Here is a 24,562-nt window from a genome sequence, read left to right on the forward strand (position 1 = left end):
GTCATCATGCGACGATGTCGTATTGGCCACACTAGATACACGCATGCGTACCTATTGAAAGGTGAGGATCCTCCGTTTTGTATCCCTTGTGACAAGAGAACCACAGTCAGGCATTTCCTGCTTGACTGTGTTGAATTCTCCATCATAAGGGATAAATACTTCAATGTGAAAACAGTTAAGGATCTTTTTACTACTGTTAATTCTCATTTAATTATTGGTTTTTTTTAACGAAATTGACTTAATGAATGAATTTTGAATAATATGCTGTGTACATATTTGTATTTTAATTATTGGTAGACTTGATTAATAACTTAGATTGTTAGTGGCTGTACCCTCAAAGGGGGTTGAAGTATTGTAAAATTATTGTCCTCCTGAGAGGGTACGTAAGTCCAAAAACATTTCAAGTAAATTTAAGTATACCAGGTGTTTTAATCGTAGTATTTTTGTCATTTTAATGTATGGCTACTTCTCGGTATAAACGCCAACAGCTGAAGGGATGGTGTAAATCCAGCTAGGGTCCATGCAGGTAGCAAAAGTAATGTAAGTCCCCATGGCCCCTAGTATGGTGATCTACCTTCAGTTGTTGGCGATCCATAGCCCATTTTTATATTGTGTTGTCCCCTATAGTTAATATGTTTTAGATTCAATTACTAGTTTTACATATATATCTGTGATACTCTAGCTGCTTTACTGTCCTTTGTCGGCAGCTTTTTATAATATCTATATATATATATTCTTTTTCAATATCAAATGTTCTCGTCACGATATGGCTGAAATATTGCCGATGTGACGTTAAATCTTAACTCACTCACTCACATTGTGACAACGTTACATGACAAGGTTGTAACAGCCCATCTGGGTGTCTCCAGATTTATATTGTGACAACGTTAAATGACAAGGTTGTAGCATCAAATATGGGCGTCTCTAGATTTACATTGTGACAACGTTACATGACATGGTTGTTGCAACAAATATGGGTGTCTCTAGATTTACATTGTGACAACGTTACATGACAAGGTTGTAGCAACAAATATGGGTGTCTCCACATTTTCATTTTGACAACGTTACATGACAACATTGTAGCAACAAATATGGATGTGTCAAGATTTACGTTCTACAACATAAGAACCATCTGGAAGTCCACAGATTTAAGTTGTGACAACGTTAAATCACAACGTTGTAGCAACCGATCTGAAATTTCCTCTTTCACAGATGATATATCTAACAGTAATTCAGGTCTTGGTCAATAGAGACAGAAATTTCGACATATTCTATACTAGACGTATTTAAAGCAGATTGATTGATCAACTGGTATAATCTAATTAATAGGTTATGTCTGTGTTTGTGTTGTTTTGCAATTCATCGATCTTGGACAATTCACGTAACTCGGGCTGCAGTATGATGGCCATTACTAAAACCGTCCTTGATTTTCATGTCGTGCCTCTCCACCCTGACACGTGGACTCCAGCCCATGATAACGGCTGCTAATCTGATTGGTCTACACTTTATCAGTTACCAACCAAATGTAACTGGACTATTGCGCAACATTAGAAATCTGAAGTCGCAATCTGGTTTACTGCAGATAACTATTTTACTACGCTAAATATGTATTAAAGATAAACTCAATGTAGGTCAGGGTGAATTGTTGCCAGACTGTTAGGAACTTATCCTAGCTATCTCCGACCTGTCCCTAACGCAGGAACAACAAGTTCAAGGTGACATACCCATGACTGAGACTTGCATATGCTACTACACTGACCGTAAAACCACCCTCCACAAGTTCAAAAGTAGTTCATAGTCGTTGCGTTACCATCTGTGGCTCGTGGTTGAGTTCCCTGTCCCCATTTCAACCGGAGGCGCGTTAAGAATCTTTTTAGCTGTATTATCATTTAATTATTGAAATTTTAAAAGAAATTGATCTAATTGATAAATTTTGATTGATATGTTTTGTATGTAGATATATATATTGTGAGAAAAAAATATAGGATCACAGGAAAATTCAAGCGTTCCTTTATTATTTTCCAGTTTTCATCACCACAGCGCTATTCAAAGCTGGTGATGAAAACTGGAAACTATTAAAGGAACGCTTGAATTTTTTTGTGATCCTTTATTTCTTTCTCTCAGTATATTTTATTATTGGTAGTTAAATTAGCAACTTAGATTTTTAGTGGTGGTATCCTCAAGGGAGGTTGAAGTACCGTACAATTATTGTCCTCCTGAGAGGATACGTAAGCCACAGAACATTCGAAGTAAAATATAATCTTCCACTTTTTTATTCGTAGTATTATTGTCATTTGTGGCTAAATTTGCCTACAACCGACAGCAGCTGAAGGGATGGTGTAAATCCAGCTAGGGTCCATGCAGGTAGCAAAGACACTGTCAGTCCCCATGGTCCCTAGTATGGTGATCTACCTTCAGTTGTTGGCGATCAATAGCCCATTTTCACACTGTATTGTCTAAAATAGTTTCCTAGTTATAAAAATACATGCTGGATAGTTTTGTGATACTCTAGTTATTTTACAGTTGGTTATTTAACAACTTGTATTTATTGTGCATGTACAACATTTCTCGTTACTATATGGTTGAAATGCTGCCGATGTGACGTTAAATGTTAACTCACTCACTCACTCACTCACTCAACCAGTGGTGCTTCAACTATGAGAGGCTTCTGACAATGGCTTGGGACGTGTTTACATATCAGCCATATTTCTAGAACTGACTACAGTTGGGTTTGATCTCACGGACACAATCTGTCCCCGCCTTTTTCCTTATTTATATAAGCCAGAATTTATGGTCTTATAGCAAAATCAGGAATGGGAATTTGCCCATGAAGTTTAACATAAGCTGTAGATGTACTGATGATCTTATATCATACCAAGAAATATATCGCATTCATAAGTGTTGATGAACAAAGTTATATATTCTTGGTATATGGCTATTTAATAAGATCAGTATTGAGATCAGATCAAAGTATGTTTATCCGCTATTGTTTTAGCAGTAGAATAGGTGTGTTGTTAGAGCTTGGCGACTTTTCTCAAGAATCGCCAGCACCATCAGGGATGATGTCAATCCAGAAGGGTTTCAAGCAGATAGCGTGCAAGACTGTAAGTCCCCATGGTGGTGATCTACCTTCAGTTGCTGATGATCTATAGCCCGTTTGACATTTTATCGTACTGTATAATAATATCTTTGTATGATGACATGCTAGTTTTAAGTCAAAACTGTTATAGCACTGTAAAAGTCCCCATGGTACATAGTGTGGTGATCTACCTTCAGCTGCCCATACTATTGTATTGTCGTCAAATGTAAAATAGTTTTGGATTTGCATGCTAGTTTTAATCATCATATGTAATAGTCCGTTAATAACTTGCTTTTTAACAACTTGTATTTATTATGTATGCAGAACTTAATAATAACTAGAATATTTATAACGCGCCTTTTCCAGGCTAGATATCCTGCTCAAAGCGCACAATCTGATCATTATTACCCCGGATAACCCAAGCTGCCTGTTAGGCTCTAGAAGGTTAATAGTCTCACGACTTATTTCCCCGGGTACCCATTTTCTGCTGGATGAATACAGGCAAATTTGAACAAACTCCCTTGCCTAAGGTGAGACCACTTGTATCACATGTGCTTCGTTGTGGAGTAGGACTGAAGTCCCAGAAAGTCTCAGGAGTCAAGCTGCCAAACACGGTCAACCATCCGAGGACTATCCGCGCCCAACGTTGCTTAACTGATTTGTGACCTGAGCTCTATGCACAGGATTCGTTGACAGAATTTTATAATTTACCTTTAATTGTTAACATATTTATAACTTGATCTAGTCACGATATGGCTAAAATACTGTCGATGTGACTTAAGATCTTAACTTACTCACTCTATGCACAGGGCCACACACCTCCACTTATCTCGTCACTATAAAGCCGAAATATTGCCTAAGAGACGTTAAAATTTAACTCATTCACTCAAAATCTGTTATTCACCAGTTGGTTTTATGTCCAATGGAGACAGGTTTTGATAGTTTGTTTGTATATTCGTCATCAAACGGCTAAGTATTAACTCTCATTTGATAATAGTCACAAAGACGTTTTGTATTATCTCAATCACTCTCTCTCTCATTTAATAAATTTCAAAAAGACAGAACTGAATTGATCTTGGTTTTCGAGAATATTTATAATTTTCTAAACACAATTAACGAATATTATTCAACATAAAATTGCAGTTGTATGTAAATAGTGTGAATATCGGTACTCCGACCATAAACATTAAAGAACATTCGTGCATAACCCATAATATGACCCCTTTACTTTGTCCACTCCTTATCTACAATATGTTTCATAGATTTCGTGACAACTGACATATGCTATTTTCACATGCAGATTGGAAACATATTTAAGCCCATGTTGCAAATCAGATATAGCATTATATACCTGCAGAATGTTTCTACAGGCTCTGTGCACTTCATTGCTTTGGGGAGCGGTGCTCTCAGACACAACCGTCACAATCTACAACGAGTGGCTTGCCCAGGATGGACGTGTCAATTATGAGGTTGAACGATGGAACAACGTTAATGGACTCAGCAAAATCAACCTAATTCCAAATATGAAATCTATCGGAGCGGTTCCTGGGCGTTGGGTGAACAGAGACCGGAGAGAAGATCTCTTTATAAAAGTACGTATAAAATGAAAACATACTAAGTTATTATATAGAAAAACAACACCCAGCATTAGGAGTTAGTTAGTTTGAATTTAAGCCACTTTTAGCAATATCCCACCAATATCACGGCGGGGAACACTCAAAATGGGCTTCACACATATACCCATGTACCCATGTGGGGAATCGAACCCGGGTCTTCGGCTTGACAAACGAACGCTTTAACCACTGGGATAATCAACCGCCCACAATATTAGGAAGCGATATGTTTCATGTATGACTTTAATGTCCAGGGTGCCTTGTAGAAAGTGATCCAAGCTCCCCAACCTAACATAGACTCTAGATCGCAGCACCAGGTTTGCTTTGTACAACGACAACATGGTGTGAATACTGAACGCTACATTGTAGGATGAGCCGTACTCCCACCATTCTTAATATAAGACCTCAGACAACGTGAGCTTATGCAAGTTTATGTATTTTCACGATGTCGACAACAGATGTTCTGGTTCAGATTATAACATCCACTGTGTCGATTTGTTGCAAATGTTTGTTGCCAGTGGAACTGAGTGTACCTCTCAGTAACACAATGGTTCCAAAAACAGAAAATCTCTGAGCTAGTCCACATCAATTGTGATCCTCAATAAGTACAGTCTATATCTTTGATCATACGGTGAACAGGGTCTTACATAATCACTGCATGACTGTATAATATTTACAAATCATTTAACAAATCTAATTCTAACACGTCACAATTTAATTCTGGACTCACAAAAGTCCAGAAACTCTCTGCACTGTGGGCACTTTCTGACAAGGGATTTGACCAAATTAAACATGCAGTTGTTATGAATATATGCCAAGGATGAAAAAATGAAAAAAAATTCTTTCGGCGAGAATGTGTAATTTCGATCAGAATTCATGTTTTGGAGGTTGTAAATGAATGAGTGTATGTTTGTAAGCATCATGAAACAAATTTCAACTCATTTTGACTTAATTCGACTAATTTAGAGCGATATTAAAAAATCTCGCCCATGGGCGAAAAACATTTTGTCCCATGGGCGAGAATATTGACTTTTACTCAAAATATATGTTCTCCCATGTTTTTGAGGTTGTAAATGAATGAGTGTATGTTTATAAGCATCATGACACAAATTTCAACTCATTTTGACTTAATTCGACTAATTTAGAGCGATATTAAAAAATCTCGCCCATGGGCGAAACACATTTTGGCCCATGGGCGAGAATATTGGCTTTTAACCAAATACATGATTTTCCATGTTTTGGAGGTTGTAAATGAATGAGTGTATGTTTATAAGTACCATGAAACAAAATTCAACTCACATTGACTTAATTCGACTAACATAGAGCGATATTACAAAATCTCGCCCATGGGCGAAAAATAGGTTGGCCCATGGGCGAGAATATTGACTTTTATTCAAAATACATGATTTTCCATGTTTTGGAGGTTGTAAATGAATGAATGTATGTTTATAAGTATCATGAAACAAAATTCAACTCACATTGACTTAATTCGACTAACTTAGAACGATATTAAAAAATCTCGCCCATGGGCGAAAAATAGGTTGGCCCATGGGCGAGAATATTGACTTTTACTCAAAATACATGTTTTTCCATGTTTTGAAGGTTGTAAATGAATGAGTGTATGTTTATAAGTACCTTGAAACAAATTTCAACTCATTTTGACTCCATTTGACTAACTTAGAGCGATGTTAAAAAATCTCGCCCATGGGCGAAACACATTTTTGCCCATGGGCGAGAATATTGGCTTTTACTAAAATACATGATTTTCCATGTTTTGGAGGTTGTAAATGAATGAATGTATGTTTATAAGTATCATGAAACAAAATTCAACTCACATTGACTTAATTCGACTAACATAGAGCGATATTACAAAATCTCGCCCATGGGCGAAAAATAGGTTGGCCCATGGGCGAGAATATTGACTTTTACTCAAAATACATGTTTTTCCATGTTTTGAAGGTTGTAAATGAATGAGTGTATGTTTATAAGTACCTTGAAACAAATTTCAACTCATTTTGACTCCATTTGACTAACTTAGAGCGATGTTAAAAAATCTCGCCCATGGGCGAAACACATTTTTGCCCATGGGCGAGAATATTGGCTTTTACTAAAATACATGATTTTCCATGTTTTGGAGGTTGTAAATGAATGAGTGTATGTTAATAAGTACCATGAAACAAAATTCAACTCATATTGGCTTAGTTCGACTAACTTAGAGCGATGTTAAAAAATCTCGCTTATGGGCGAAAAATAGGTTCGCCAATGGGCGAGAATATTTACTTTATTCAAAGTATATGGTTTCCATGTTTTGGAGGTTGTAAATGAATGAGTGTATGTTTATAAGTATCATGAAACAAAAGTCAACTCATATTGACTTAATTTGACTAACTAAGAGCGATATTAAAAAATCTCGCCCATGGGCGAAAAAGAGGTTGGCCCATGGGCGAGAATGTATAATTTCGATCAGAAGTCATGTTTGGGAGGTTGTAAATGAATGAGTGTATGTTTATAAGCATCATGACACAAATTTCAACTCATTTTGACTTAATTTGACTAACTTAGAGAGACATTAAAAAATCTGGATTATTTACGGTAACATGGATTAGCTAATAGCGAATTGCCGGGAGACCCACTTTCACTCAACCATACCCATTGCCGGTTGAGCCAAACCATTTTCAACTCTTGTTCTCTTAAAAGGGGCTTTCCCGGACTATAGCTATCAGCACACCCCAATCCGACCATCTGTCATTAATTACCTGTCATGAGCTATCAGTTGTATTGAAAGCTCTCGCCTATTGTTTCATTACTTAATTGTTTCACGGATTGGTATGTAGTCACTCCAAATTCACCCATATGTGCGTGACTGTCCTCTCCGACGTCCGCGCCCACCTCTCAACCTAGCAATCTCGATCCACTTTCTGCTCACTATCAAGCCATCTACAACTTCACCTCTCTCTCCAACCACCTGTCTTCTCAGAGGTCCGCGCGCCTCTATATTCCTTCATTTTTTCACATCAACTCTACCTCCCAACAACTACTGTCTCCTCCGAGGTCCGCGCGCCTACAGCCACCACCGACCCCCGCCGCCTCTCAAGTACCATCCATAACAAACTCCACGGTCAAGGCCGCCCATAGCCCCTAAATTACTACACTCGCTCAGCCTGCCTTGCCCCCTCAATGCTCCCATACCACCCCTTCACCCCACCCACCCTAGAAGGACTTACAAGGTCCTTTCATACGTTGGCGACTGTGCACAAATTTAGCCATCACTTAAAAACACAAGTATCCTACTATTATAAACCTGGTGTATCTAAATTTACTTCAAATGTTTTTAGACATACGTACCCTCTCAAGAAGACAAAACTGTGAAACCCGTAAAGGTCCGGGTCAGAATTGGCCTTCAGTAACCCATGCTTATCGTAAAAGGTGACTACCGGGATCGGGTGGTCAGGCTCGCTGGCTTGATTGACACATGTCATCGGTTCCCGATTGCGCCGAACCCGTGAAGATCCGGGTTAGAATTGATCTTCAGTAACCCATGCTTATCGTAAGAGGCGACTAACGGGATCGGGTGGTCAGGCTCGCTGGCTTGGTTGACACATGTCATCGGTTCCCAATTGCGCTGATCGATGTTCATGCTGTTGATCACTGGATTGTCTGGTCCAGGCTCGATTATTTACAGACCGCTGCCATATAGTTGGAATTTGCTGAGTGTGGCGTAAAACTAAACTTACTCGCTCACTCACTCCAAACTGTGAAAATTAGGAACACCTCTAGCTACCAACAATGTCAACAAGAACATAATGGAGTCCCTGCATCAATACATCTTCAAGACTAAACGAATCGATAAATTATTCTAGACCAATATCTGTACGCAAATAATTAAATGTAACTGCAAGTTCAAGGTTCCTAAGCACGTACGTACAATGCACATTTACCCTACCTCATGTAATAATGTCCATCTCTGATTGATTCACGTGACCTTGAACAAATGGTGGACGGAAAAAAGTCAGAGGAAAAAAAGTCATGAAAAAAAAGACATAGAAAAAATAACTATTATAAAACATCATGTCCTCCAGTTATTTACTTTGTTTATACTATTTCACTTTCAAGTTAATTATTCCTTTAGTGTGACGCTTTAAGCAATTGGATCTTATCAAAACAGGAGAGATGAACAGATTGTGGGATTAAAAGTCACAAGTCACCTGATTGTTTATTTAACTAGCTTTGAGCTTGACGATATCACAGCGATTAATGAACTCATGGGATTATCAGTTAATGCTCTCACTCAAATGGCTCCCTTCTAGCAGCTAATATAAGACTCGCTGGCCGTCAGACTGTGATCCAAACTCTTCATGGCATTGGCTGGAACATTCGGTTCAAATAATAAAAATATGCTGGGACAACTGACTGATGTAGTGCTGTTGCAGATCAAAGTGTTATGATGACAGTGCATTTTCTGATGTCATGTATTTTACTTGAATGATTACATTAATTTTATAAGTTAGGCTCAAATGTGGTAGTGCTGTTGATGATAATATTGTTATGACTTGTTAAAAAAAATACATCATCAATACTGACCTTTTTTGAGTTTATGACTTTTTTCCTATGACTTTTTTTCCTATCCAAATCTATTACTTTTTTCCCTATGACTTTTTTTCTACAACCGAACAAATTACAATGTATGCCGGGTGCACGGTTGTGCACTGCTTGGGTGGTGGTGTACAAATCATTAGGCAGAATAAATCATTTATATCCCGCCCCATTGAAAAAAACGGTATCTTCCCATAAGACAGACAAAATAGTTTATTTATGTGTCACGTGAATGTACATAAGATAGACCTCCCAAAAGACAGACCGCTTAAAACAGCACGTTTTATGGTTGGTTGCATAAGGCTTAATGAAGCTGTACCCTTGAAAATGTGCATCCACGGCAGTCAGTAAACCGTGAAGCAGTGGTTCAAATCGACTGGTCAATACCTTGTTAGTGAAATATATGACTGAATTTCAAGCTATATTTACATGAAGAGAGATTTAAGATATTTTTTTGCCTAAGGTTATGTATAAATATGGTTTTATAAAAATCTTTCTATGATGTATATTTTGACCCTCTAGATAACAGTGTTTCATAAGCCTGTTAAGGCTGGATGTATGTAAAACATTATGCGTTTATGTTATATGTATTATATATCTTGTTTACATACATGGGGCACTTTGATAAACTATGTCTAGCTGTCTGTCTGTCTTTAAACATTCGTTAAGATAAATTCTGTTTACTATTGTGATGCGGTGTATTCGAGGATTTTTGCGTCCCGTTTTATCCACCTAGCCGAAGGCGTCAGCGACAGTTTGCTACTACTTATGATAGGAATTAATTTGACGTTTTTGTTTATCCAGTTCTTGTGTATTCTGTTATATTTTATATGTACCTGTGAGGTATTAATAAAAGCAATGTTTTGCTTGTTTACCAAACCAGATTCTCTGATAATATAAATATGTTTAAACCATATGTTCAAAACTGAAATACAATATGAACATGCACACAATAGCAAAATTGAAAAGCACATCTTGCCAAACAAGGTTTTCAAGAGCATATACGCATAAATGTGCACGTCTTGAGAAAGGTGAAAGTTCCTATTCCTGTCTCAGTAAACAGGGTTGTTCAATCACACATATATACACACCAATTTTGCATGACAAATAAGTTGATGCACAAAAGAGAATTTAACACCATTTCGACACCTTATAATACAATCAATTCGAGATTTCCTTAGAATGTACGATATTTGGCTGCGCGATAAGCGCAGTCAGTCTTTTAAAAACACCCTCACGAGCACCTGTACATCTCACACCTAGCCCAGAGTGATCAATGGATTGTATATATTTGGAAAGCAAAATACACTTGAAAGTCGTGGCTGTATAACTCCAATACACAAGACCAACGGATGGGGACACAACGACTTTTCGACGCAAATTGCCGCAGGCGCTTTGCGGAAATTACGTAACTGAACGCGGAGATACACTAAACGTCATCGTTCCGCTCCGTGACCTCGTCTTTGCGAGCCACACTGAAATACTCAACTAAGGTGAAACTCAGAATGATGAAATTGGAAATGAGGAAGAAACCAGCTAAATCAACATGTGGATGACAACACAATAACTTGAAAATCTCTCTTGAATTCTTATGACAATGCAATATCTGTTGAGACCATGATAATTTGAACAACGGAGAAAGTTATATGGATATACAACTTCTTTATTATATTGTAAGCGGCGTTTCGGCGCTGTACCCTAACAGGCAGCAGGGGTTACCTGGGATACGAGGACACACATGAATGAGCGTGCAGGGCAGGTTGTTCCGTTTGTAATATGGTCCAGGATATTTTGGCTGCCCATAAAATTGACGCTGTGACTTCATTCATTCATTTATGTCAATATACATATTATCATCATCAATCTCATCAACAGTATTATGAAATACAACCATTAGGCAATATTAGCACTACCACCATGATACAAACATACATTATTATAAAATATCACATTATATACACAATATCACAAGCATACATCATTATTCATAGTCCCACAAGGTGAGACACACCGTAAGCAAGTGGAGTCTCGACATCATCTTGCAGCAGTCTACCCTAGCCGTTCTTCAAGCTGGCGATATTTGTTTTCTTAGGTCTCACACAACCACGACCCTGCAACTACATCAATGTTATTTCTGTGTAGTTCTGTTATGACCTTATCAGATTGATATGTCAACGAGATAAGTGATGTGTTCAGTTTAAACATAACACCAATCATTAATTTAATGACTCACTCGTGTTAGTGTCAGTTCAGGTGAACTCTGTTCACGGGCTCAGCGCAGTGGTAAGGTGAACCGTAATCCCATAAAACCAGTGAGGCATGAAGTCCCACATAGCCTAATGAGCGGTATCTGCCTAACTGGATAATTTTAGGCCTAAAAGTGTATCACCTGTTGTTTCAAGAGATTAGCATGGTTCAGTGACCTGAAACCTTTAAAAATATCTGCTGGCAAACTGGGGACACCCGTTTCGGCGTAGCTGCTAAAACCGTTATCAAGCAACTGATGTCTACTGGGTAGACCGTAAGTTAGACCAGAGACCATATAATAGATCTATTATATGGTCTCTGGTTAGACCTTTGGGTCGAGGTAAAAATCCTTGGATGTTTGATGTTGTGACGACGGTGTTGTTTTAAGGGAATAGGACACTAGCTTTCTACCAAATGTAAAATGTGTTAACTCAGCTCACCCTACATTTCGTGGTGAAAGATACCTTTGTGTAAATGGTTATAAGTTCATAGTGAAAAGAGGAAAAGGGGAGAATGGATCTCGTGAAAATGCATGCAGAAAGACTGCATACAGATCAACACTCTCAACTGTCTTAACGACATAGTTTCTAAAATACCGAGAGACCACATCCACGGACCTGTGCATAACGAGGTCAAGGTAAATCTTTTCGGCTGTTGCAAAAATATTGACAATTTTTAAAAGGTAAAATCAAACTCAGTCTTGAATATATTGTGTATTCCTCATTGCCTAATGTAAAGACTACATATTAATACTATGGATAGTTCAATGTATAGTTTAAACATGTTTTCTTCAAGTAATCATGACGGGATTGGCAAACAAACATAAACATGCATGTCAATGCCGCTCCATAACAATAATACAATTACATAGATAGTGATGTACACTGTCTGCAAAACATAATGTGTGCAAATCATAATGGCAATCCACAAGGGCAATATTAAAAATATTGCATGCAACTTACTCTCTGGTGTCCTCCGATCAGTTAGACGTCCCAGACACGTCAAATCAACATAAGTTATGGTTGGTTGCACGCAGGTACACTGCACTGTTACCTTTAACAAAGTTATGTGCTTAAGAATATATTAAGCGATCTAATTAATAGGGCTGTAATGATGCATCAAACTATCGATGAATTGCAATTATTCCGAAAGCAATTAATCGATGGTGGAAATGAAAAATTATCGATCCATCAATAGAATGTGTGACTATCGATAGCTTAGTGATGGTTATTTATTCTTATTAAATATTTGTGTTGTTTTGATTTTTTTTATTGTTAAGGTGCAAACCTGCAGCTTCATTGAGTTTATGTTTTAACTGTTTACTCCATCTTGGTTTCAAGTTTCTTGTCAGTTATTCATAGGGGGAGCAGAGGAAGCCCAACAGCCATTCGTATCCACCATTGTACCGCTGGGAGTAACTCAATTAGTTACATGGGAAATCTATAATCCTGTTTTGATCAAAGTGAACATTATGAACACAAACTGTGAGAAGCCGAAGTCAATTAATATTAGTATTCTGATCAAAGTATTTCTGCACAAAAGTAACAAACTCATAATTAGTGTTAAAATATACCACTAACCACTAATATGAAAACATCTCGTTAGTCTATGGGACGGGTCTATTACGCCACTGGGTAAAACTAGGTTTGTAATCACAGTCACGCCTGATTGATCCAAAGTTGTCTGATAATTGGCGTGTCTGACAAATGGGATGTCTAACTTATGAGAGCAAAAGCATACATGGAATTTGAGACCCCCTACTTCATCTCGGTTAAATGTGTGTTAAGCAATAATAAATCCTAAATAAAAAAACCCAACTTGCTTATATATACAGGATGTACAGGAGGACTGCAACAGCCACAATGGATTGACATGAGAGTGACGATGAGAGCTATCGGGATAGGTTTGTATGTTGAGGTACACTATCTTCTTATAAGTTTTCATTACTATCAGTGCATCCCACTAATATATGATAACATTCATGATAACAGCACTCCGTGTCCAGCTCGTTAAACGACACAATAAAAATACAATTAATATAATAGACTCACTCCCTTAAACCTCGGGCGAAGAATAGCCGTGACGGGCAGACGGGAATTACAAAATAATTGATCACAAAATATTAAAACGAAACGTGCGAACCTGGGTAGGTACACCTCGCAAGTGTGGGGTTGCCCACGATAGAAGTTATTCAACAATGAATACTATGACGACATACCGAGTGTCACGTAGAATAAAAACACAGTTTTGATGCTTTTTGTTTCCTTTGTGAGGAGGTTTGACAAGGCCCTTCGCTCCCGAGTGGTGACGTGTGACGTCCTGGGCAGGAAGTGACAGTGTATTGACTTCTCTCCTTAATTACCCAGTTGGGGCTCCCTAATTGACCTTTATTTGTTCTGAAGCAGCATGGACTATTTATTTTATTTGGAAGTGGTTATTGGCAAATGTCAATAGGATTGACAAGACATATTTCAATGCAGTTACATTTTTAAGCTCTCACAATACTGTTTATGTTCCAAGAATTACAAATTAACAGTAATATTTCATATTCACCAATTTCTTAATTTTTGGCTGTTCTGACGTGTATGTTTTGATATTATCCGTTCGTACACGCATACCATTGACGAGCCACATTTCATGGCATTACTTCTAATGTTTTAAGTGCCTAGTGACTACATATGATGAGGTAGGTGAGAGCTAAAGTAATAATTAATATGTTTATAATAAGGGATAAACCACCATACCCCAAAAACATGGAAAACATATATTTTGAGTAAAAGTAATTATTCTCGCCCATGGGCCAACCCATTTTTCGCCCATGGGCGAGATTTTGTAATATCGTTCTAAGTTAGTCGAATTAAGTCAATATGAGTTGAATTTTGTTTCATGATACTTATAAACATACACTCATTCATTTACAACCTCCAAAACATGGAAAAACACATATTTTGAGTAAAAGTCATTATTCTCGCCCATGGGCCAAACTGTTTTTCGCCCATGGGCGAGATTTTTTAATATCGCTCTAAGTTAGTCGAATTAAGTCAATATGAGTTGAATTTTGCTTCATGATACTTATAAACATACATTCATTCATTTGCAACTTCCAAAACATGGAAAAACATATATTTTGAGTAAAAGTCAATATTCTCGCCCATGGGCCAAAATGTGTTTCGCCCATGGGCGAGATTTTTTAATATCGCTCTAAATTAGTCGAATTAAGTCAAAATGAGTTGAAATTTGTGTCATGATGCTTACAAACATACACTCATTCATTTACAACCTCCAAAACATGGAAAAACACATATTTTGAATAAAAGTCATTATTCTCGCCCATGGGCCAAAATGTGTTTCGCCCATGGGCGAGATTTTTTAATATCGCTCTAAGTTAGTCGAATTAAGTCAATATGAGTTGAATTTTGTTTCATGGTACTTATAAACATACACTCATTCATTTACAACTTCCAAAACATGGAAAACATATATTTTGAGTATAAGTCTATATTCTCGCCCATGGGCTAAAATGTTTTTCGCCCATGGGAGAGATTTTTTAATATCGCCTAAAATTAGTCGAATTAAGTCAAAATGAGTTGACTCATGGGCGAGCGAGTTTCAATTTAAAGTTTTCGAAAGAATTTTTTTTCATTTTTTCATCCTTGGCATATATTCATAACAACTGCATGTTTAATTAGGTCAAATCCCTTGTCAGAAAGTGCCCACAGTGCGGAGAGTTTCTGGACTTTTGTGAGTCCAGAATTAAATTGTGACGTGTTTTCTTTAAAAAATGCAATAACCAAATTAAAACTGATTTTATTAGAAGGATCCTTCATGATTTGAAATAGTTATCCCTTGTGATGGGATATGCCCAAACAGTGAAGCAGGACATGCTTGACCGTAAGTCTTTCATCACAAGGGATACACAACGGAGGATCCTCACCTTTTAACAGGTATTCGACAACATATAATTGTGTTTTTTACTCACCCGTTGAAGATATCACTTTCTTACACTCCCGTGGGTGAGAAACCCACGTGAGGTAAGTGGTATCACACATATGTGTGAGATAGATTTCTAATCCCGTGATTGGCCACTCCATGGCGATGACCTAGGGTCACGTTATGACGGACTACTTTCCTGATTAAAATTCATTGATAGGCTACTTGTGCTTCAATCGAACAGCGCCCGGAGAGAGGAAGTTCGTGGGTTCGATCCCCGACCGCGTCATACCAAAAGACGTTACAATATGGTACTTGTTGGTCCATGCCTGGCGCTCGGCATAAATGGGTACAACAAGGACTGGTCGGCTCGGAGTCAGTATACTGTGTCTTAGTGGGGTATTCATGCTTCACTGCGGCATGACATCTCAGTGGGCTAGCACTATAAAACCAGCTTAAGTCTGGGCTAGTACAAGCAGCCGCACATACACATAAACACGCATGCACGTCGTCATATGAGCGAAATATTCTCAAGTACGACGTTAAACCCAATTTCACCTCACCTCACCTCAATCGAACAAAATCACCCAAAAAACCAAAAAAAGCCTTTACACCTACCTGTTATTTTCGCGATTGCAACATAAACATGTATTTATTCAATGAAACACAATTAGAAGAAATATAAGACGAACCTATTTATTTTCTAATTCCTTTTATTAATACTTCCAGTCATGAATTCAAAATGGCTCGAACAATCAGTGATAAATGTGTAAACAATTTTAAAATCACTGTTAGAGATATAGCCCGGGATTCACTTCCAATATTCAAAATGTACAACATTGGTACTTTTACTTGATAGATGAGACAAGTGTCATGTGTCGTCTTGCAAAAATACCTGACACGATAACGTCAGTGCTCGTCCATTGTGAGATCGATTTGCCTCGTTGTTGCTTTGTTGAGTTGATGCAGATGACATTTTTCACTGATAAACATGATGAAGACCCACTTCCAGCTCCGAGCTACTATGTGATTCCAATGTTATCAAATTCGCTCATGACAATCAGAACCAAAACACACTCGTTGAAACAATGTACAACATGGAACGTTTGCAAGTGTTCATGAATACAAACGGCGACACGCGTCCTTTCTATTCAATCGAACACGTACAGGAACGGTGGATGTACAAATAAGTCTTTGCTTAAGATATTCCTCCGGCGGATGATAATGCAAAGTTTATTTCTTAATAACATACAGGATGTAATCAGCTCACATTTCATACTGACAACCCCGTAAATTAAGTTACATTCCATGTGGCAGGTTTGGGCTCTTGAAAACGAGAAGGCTGTGGCGAAGAAGAGTAGTCCCCCATTTACAGTGAACGTAACCTCAGCAATGTCACATTCAATCACACTGGGTGCACTTAATTAGACACACTCAACAGTTTTGGCTCCGGCCGATGGGAGAACATTGAGCGTAAACTGGTATACAAGTACAGAGCCATAATGTGCAGATATATCCAAACAATCTTCCGATGACGACAACCACCAAACGATAATGATGACGTCACACGCTCAAATAGTTTGTAATTGCAAGAATTAAATTCATCCTCATTTACCTGGTAACATCATCGTTTTCGTTAATAGATATTCTGTGATCTTATCTAGTTTGAATTATCACTATTGCCTTGATGACGCAAAGATGTGGAGGGTCCTTGGGGATGAGTAGTGATTGGGAAACCAAGTGACGTCACTCATTCATAAACGTTGTGTTGTGTATTATTGCGCAGCTACGATGAGAAAATATGAAATTTGAATCTATTCGACCATAAAATGGTGCAATTTTATGGTGTGTAAGAAACAGATCACTGTACTCATGTCTGTCAAATACCATTTATCTTAAACTCGTTGTTTCAAAACGTATTTAACCCCCTGGATGCCGAGGGTTTTTTTCAGGCGCACATTTTCATAAGGTTTGAAACGTGAACGTTGTGCGAGAATTGCGGTCACGTGGTCCTGGATATGTGTACGACTGTAAAATTACACAGACATGTACACTATTGAATTTCCTATCCGTTGGTATAAATATAAGTGCAACTACCGCTGCGGTTTGAGAAATAGACACTGCTAAATGTTGTCCAAAAGTTTGTGATGCGTTAAAAAAACGGTAAATTTCAACCACTTTTTATCGTGCAGTGATAATAAAGCTGTGCTACGATTTTTCTATTTTGCATATTTACGGAAAGTGTGATCGAAGAAAATACAGCCTTATATCTGAACGACATTAGTGTATATGAAATGGGTGTATGTGCCTATGCATAACGTAATACGCTCAACATTAAAAATGACTCGCAATAGATGTAAAAAATAGATTTTCTTCTATGACGTCAAACGACTACAGAGAGGTCATATTTGTATAAAGATAAGGGGGCATAACTCCGCTATGCTTAAAACTAGGTCAATGTAACTCGGCTCACTTTGAGAGGATTTGTTGTGGATACGGACGCTATATGTTCGTTATGTTTTGTTCACGGTGAACCAAACTATTCCATCAGAAAGTTCCCCAGTGTGAGCGGATACGCTTTGGCAGTTTTACAATTTATAAGAAAAGATGACAATGTACTACAAGAGAAAGCACGTAATAGCGGTTTGGATGGCCCTATCTGATATATAAGTTAGTTCTTAGATATACATTTTCTACCGTTTTTGTACATGCATTTTGACTAATTTGGCATCATTATTAACGGAGTACGAGCCTTATCTTCAATGTAATGAAATTACTGAAAATAATTCATTCCTTGTTTAATGGATTTAGCGACGTCGGAAATTGAAGACATTCGGTATGCTGATTAGTATATATCTTACCTAATTTCCATTAATTGTATAAAAGATCTCGGGTTCTATGTCAGAATTTAACACTCTTACACAAAACATAAAATGACTGATTTTGCCATTTAACTAGTGTCCTAAACATATCAACAATTGGACGGTATGACTGCGTATTTTATTGTGAGCAACACGCACACCTGTTTGGCATCAATTTAACGTAAATGAAAAATAAAATTTCACAACATCCGAATATGTTTTTAGGATAAGAATTTTCTTTGGTTATGATTATGTATCTATTTCTCTTCATATGTATGCAATGAAAGATGCAAAAAGTAGCTTTTTTGTATGAAACTATTAGAATATGGGTGTAAGATTTGTCCAAAGCTAGACATGACATAGTTTATATATTTTTAAACAATTTTCGCATAAATGTAGTTAGAGTTTGATATCATGTCATCACAATATATTTTGATTGAATATGAACAATGATCGTGAATCATAAAATGATTCTGGCAAACGCACACCTGGCCAATCAATACACATCATTGTTTTCTCTATAAAACGACACAAACAAATTGAATAAACAAGACAATTCCTTTAAATATGAGTGCATACACATTTTATACAAAAGTATAAATCAGTTTCTTTAATATTATCAGTTTTACTTATAAAGTTGAATTAAATCTATGTTCATTAACCTGTTCATATGAAACTGCAATTAGACCCAATGTATTGGATCTTGTACCTCATAGGAACTAAAGTACATGTTGCAATTATGGCTACGTTTCATCTTCTAACAATTGTTTAAAGGTTTAAATATAGTGTACTACATTAAATGTATCACTTTCTTATGTAAATATTATTGAAACAATCAAAAACTCTTACAGAATAAGAAAACGTATACCCAATATCCACGTATGAAAATATATTGAACATGGCTAAATGTAGATACTGAATTAGTTTCATGAAAAAAATATCTGAACGATACGCAAAATATACATCAAAATACTGAAAGTGTAATCGGAAGGATAGGGCGATTGTGTTTACTCTTGTTCAACCAACCTTCATCTAAAAGAAATTGTCCAATGTGTACCACAATGTGGACGTATGACATCACTACCGATGACCGTTTTCTTACTAATGGCGGCTTCGCTGACAAGGGTACATATGGGGAAAATTTATGGGGAATTTAGTGATGCATGTTTTGAAGCTAAATATAAAATATACGTGATCTAATAGGCGTCCCAACGCCGGTCTTGGCGAAACGTGATTTTGTAAACACTATCCAATATGGCGGCAAGCGCACTTCGGCGTTCGTGTAAGTGTATTTTCGAAAACATCCCAACCGATTCTAGGTACATCGGCAACGTTTAAGAATTATTCATTAGTGATTTCATGAAAAAGTGATATCAGTGATCATGAATATGTTATTATTGAAATTCAATACTCCTATTAAATATCCGAGTTTCACATTTCAAAACATACAGCAAGAAATGCTGTGAATCGCGATTTCGTACTGTGTCAAAAATGGTGACATTTTCGATGAAGCCTATTATGAAAGGTTATTTTCAGCACTTTAGCTTTGTCTAAAATAATAGTTGATGGTATCAAGAAACAGGAAATTTCCCGTAGAATTCGAAACTGTGAAGTATAATTGTGTGCGTGGGATATTTTTATTGGACTTCAAAGTGAGGGTTGAAGGTGAAGGATATACTGTCCATGTGGCACCCAGGGGGTTAACTCGCTTTCGCTCGTTAAATACGTTTTGAAACAACTCGTAAGATAAATGGTATCTGACAGACACTCGTTTAGTAATATCTATGTTTAATTAGTTTACAATGTTACATTGTGTAATAACATCGCGTGACGCCGTACGTATGACGTCAAAATGGTTTACAGTTATGACGTCACATACTAAAACCTCTGTCACAATAATATTAGACCTTGTTCGACTCGCGGAAATCTGAGTCATCACACTCGTTAAATTCTTAGGAAAGAAGGAGTTTGCTCGATATTATTTTGCTAATGTTGGGTGAGTAATAAATACAATACTAAACTATGTCCCATGTAATACTATATTTATGAACGCCTTTCGCTCGTTATATACCAAACCATTCACTCTACTGATACGACGTGATGCATGGTTAGTAACGAAAGTTGTGCGAAGAATATCCTCCCAGGATTAAGCATTAATGAAAAATCACCTGACTGTGATGATGGAACATTAAACAAATAACATTTGGGTCTTTACGATTTTATTTCTCAGTCTTATTCATTGTCTAACACTGTTACAAGCATAATGCACTGTACCCGTTACACCAAAGGGGCAGTGTGGCGTTCTGTGTTTAGACTTGTGCTTTATTGCGTCTGATTTCTGCAAGATACTGTCGTAACTGGCGTTTGGCCTTTAGTAAACCCTACAAAAGTTACCTACTAATTGTGGCCGTTCCCATTGTCAGGGGAACATTGTAGCTCTGGCACCCCACTCACTTGGTCCGTTGCAGGATGCTAAGTCCAGGAGTGAGGGGTCGGACGATCGTGACTCCTAGCTAACCGCATTACATTTATGTACTGGCACACATACACTCATAGATAAACGCAACACCAAGTTTGATATTCACATAGTTTACTCTGTGTAAGTCCATCGCTAAATACAACTTCATCAACAGACAGGGTAGGCTCGTACCACGCGGGGCGACTGACTGGTGTGGACTGGCTTCCGTCACTTAAAAGCGCGCACCACTCGCTCAGTGCCAAACCTGTCTTTTTATATGGTTCGATCCTGGCCTGATCTTGATCACATGTTTCAACTCATCGTTTTGATTCGTTATCCGTCCCAGCACTCATGAATATTATGATTGGAAATTATCAGTAAGTACCGTTCGGTAACTTTCCCTTTTATTGATCTGTTATTGTGTTCTGTGTCTCAAGACAGACACATATCTAACTTATGGCTAAACGCCATTATCTTTAGACTTTCTGTCTCCCAACAGTGTCTAGCCGTTATCAATCATGAGCCAAACTGTAAATCTATATAGGGAGTCTGATGTACTTCTCTTACTGATTTAGGGATGCATTTTTACCTTATAACAATACTACTATTTGTACTACAGACCCGAGGGCTATTCCACTATATTTTGACCCAGTGAGTTGCAGAGTCTTCTGGACTCTTTGCCTTGGGTATATGGTGGAGCTGACTCTTGACTCAAAGCTCACATTACATCTCAAGTTACAGCGTTCTAGAATGTACTATACCCTTGTCAGCCTTCACACTAAATTTTGACACAGGAAGAAGGAGAATCTTCTGTGGTCTGTACGCTGGTATATGAGGGTTAACACTTGCCATGCATCGCACATTGCATGTGTTTAATTTGAAACGCCCTGGAAATCTTCATAGATAATGCTGATCAATTTGTATTATATTATTATTACAATATTATTTTTTTAATGCAGTGGCCTCAAAACCCAAGTCGCCATGGGTATCCAGACCCCAAGTATCTCCAGGACCAAGCACTCCAGAGGAAGACATTTCTAACATATCAGCGACAGCTCGACGCCTATGGAAAAGACATCGACAACTTGGTCTGGGAAATAGAAGGTTTTAATAATAATAATAATAATAATAATAGTAATTATGAAAAAGCATTTGAATTGTTTAGGGTAAATTCTTCCATAGCAGATGGAGGATATCTCTCCAGGTGTTTAAAGTTGAATAGAGAGCATCAGGCATGAAATACTGTGCCTTTGGTTAGAGATGGGATTACCTTTTAGACGCTAACATCTGAGTCTTAATAATGCCCCTGACCTTTCATTTAATCAGTTGGTTGGTTTGTTATTTAATGCCGCACTCAGCAATATTCCGGCTATATAACGACGGTCTGTAAATAATCGAGTCCGGACCAGACAATCTAGTGACCGACATATATAGCATCGACCAACGCAACTTGGATACGATGACATGTGTCAACCATGTCTGCGAGCCTGTTAGTCGCCTTCTACGCCTCACCTCTTACAACAAGCATGGGTTACTGAAGATCAATTCTAACCCGGATCTTCAAGGGTCTGATCATATGTAACTGTCTACAACTTAACCTATCCACACACAGTCTTTATTGCATGAAGTTGTGTAAAATGCAATGAATACCTTTCTCTCTCATGTACATGTTGTTTTTTTACAGGTATGTTCTGGCCCACCTGGATGGATAAGTCTCAACATCAAGGTAAATTTCCAAATAACGTCGACGCTGCATCAGAGATGGTGTCACTGATGGTTCAGAGCTGCAAGGACTACACAGGAGGACGCCTTCCCGCTATTTTTGAAGTCGTCAATGAACCCGATTGGGACGAACCGTATCTTGACCAACAAACGAATATAGACTTCCACAAGGCGGTCGCCGACAAACTGAAATCAAGATTTGGAATGAAAGTTGCCGGACCATCGTACACCAGCATGGCTTTACGACAATCAGATGTAAATACCTTCTGGAAGAGAACTTCAAAGTTTCTGGACATGTCTCTTGATCACTTGGACTATTTCTCGTTCCATTCCTACAACCATCTGCATGATGTATCAGGTCACAGCTATGCTGGCATCAATGAAGCTCGTCTGTTTGGTTCTCTTGACATGGTGGAGAATTATTCCCATATCAAGAAAGGCAAAAAAGTTGAGTTAGTAAACACCGAATTTGGATTAGGTTTAAATAGCTTACAAATGGGGCCCAATTTTGAGAATGCAATGACTGACTTTCAGACAATATATCAATCAAACGGTTTCATGTTTTCTTTCCTTAACTTGAGAGAGTTTATGAACACAGCCACCACGTTTCTTCTTTCAAATGAACAATACCCAGGTCACACTTCCCTTCGGAATTCCTTATTTACACAAGACGGCCATCCTCTTACGTTGTCGAAATTCTACACATTTTGGAAAAACTTTATTAACGATCAAAAGTTTCTCCGGGTCTCTAGTCAGTACAATGGGCAGGAGAAAACAGTTTCACCTCTTGCCCTTGCAAACCCCCACACCAAAGAGATGGTAGTTCTTCTCCACAACTTTGGTAGTAAATCTGAGAATGTGAAACTGGATTTTCCCAGCAACTGGATCAATCCTTCTTCAGGTCAACAGACATGTATTCAGTTCGAAAATGGTAAGACAGCTGTACATCTCAATACCAATTTTGACAGGTCAAAACTTCATGGTAGTGTTAGTCTTCCTGCAACATCAACCTGCTTCTACAAATTTAAAACCAACTTCAACTTTGCTGGACTACACACAGATAACCAAATCACATACTACGGCAAGGGTATGCTCATCCCCATTAGCAACGGACATGCGCAGACGACCATCAGTGTACCGAGCTCTGGTTACCATGAGGCTCGTCTTAGAGTTGGAATTAGCCGAGCCAAGAATGCCGATACAAAACCTAAGGCAGTTACGTTCAATGGCCGTGCATTGTCTTCAAGTTACATGCTGTTTGACTCTATGAAGGTTGAGGGGAAAACAAAATGGAACGTGTGGGAATTCATCGTCCCTGAATCACAAGTCCACACAACCAACACCATCAGTATGACCTTTGATGGGAACGGTGGTCAGGTAACATCCGTTGCACTCATTGCTGGAAAACTCGGTAAATAAAGTATATTGTTTAATACTTCGTTGCTTTCATTCCTCTGTTTTTAGCTTGGGCATTCCAGGAAAGGCAACAACGCAAGCTGATTATATCCCATGCATGCGGCCTTCATGAGGTTCCTCTTCTCGTTACGCCGAAGACCCCCCCCCCCCCCCCCCTTGTTCTCGTCAGGCCCAGTTATCTGTATTGATTGTAAATAGTGATGTCACGATTTGCCAATGGACCAGTGCGTCCCTGGCAATCTTTATACGATGCCATACACGATGAATTTGTTTTATATTAATTCATATTTAACATTTATCGATTGTTTGCTTGACCTTTAACGCCGCAATTAGCAATATTCCAGCTTTTTGATGGGGGTCTGTGAACTATTGAGTCTAGACCAGACAATCCAGTGATTGACATCTCCTGACCATCGATCTGCTTTAAAAGTACATGCCTCGATCAAATCAGTGAGCCTGAGTGAGCTAGTAGTGAGTTACTCGCTTACTCTTATGACAAGCATAGATTGCTGAACCCGTGAAGGTCGGGTTCGAATGAACCTTCAGTAACCCTTGTGGTCGTAAGAGGCATCAAACGGGATCGAGTGGTCAGGCTCGCTGGCTTGGTTGACATATGTCAACAGTTGCCAATCGCGCAGATCGA

General features: G+C 38.1%; 1 protein-coding gene across 1 annotated transcript; it reads left to right on the top strand.

The window, feature by feature from the left end:
* The first annotated feature begins 4,405 nt into the window (after window positions 1–4,405).
* On the top strand, window positions 4,406–23,941 carry LOC124289986. The gene is made up of 3 exons (XM_046726646.1): window positions 4,406–4,671; window positions 21,741–21,885; window positions 22,466–23,941. The coding sequence occupies exons 1-3, from the start codon at window positions 4,438–4,440 to the stop codon at window positions 23,920–23,922; spliced, it is 1,836 nt and encodes a 611-aa protein (XP_046582602.1). The 5' UTR covers window positions 4,406–4,437; the 3' UTR covers window positions 23,923–23,941.
* The last annotated feature ends 621 nt before the right edge of the window (window positions 23,942–24,562 follow it).

The sequence above is a fragment of the Haliotis rubra genome, unplaced genomic scaffold (assembly GCF_003918875.1).
Source record: "Haliotis rubra isolate DU_JTF1 unplaced genomic scaffold, ASM391887v1 Scf453, whole genome shotgun sequence".
NCBI lineage: Eukaryota > Metazoa > Mollusca > Gastropoda > Lepetellida > Haliotidae > Haliotis > Haliotis rubra.

Excerpts from the sequence above, each read along its gene's own strand:
- LOC124289986 (XM_046726646.1), top strand. The coding sequence starts at position 4,438 with ATGTTTCTACAGGCTCTGTGCACTTCATTGCTTTGGGGAGCGGTGCTC. Across the intron at positions 4,672-21,740 it reads GAGAAGATCTCTTTATAAAA|TGGCCTCAAAACCCAAGTCG; the intron begins GTACGTATAAAA and ends TTTTTAATGCAG. Across the intron at positions 21,886-22,465 it reads CTTGGTCTGGGAAATAGAAG|GTATGTTCTGGCCCACCTGG; the intron begins GTTTTAATAATA and ends GTTTTTTTACAG.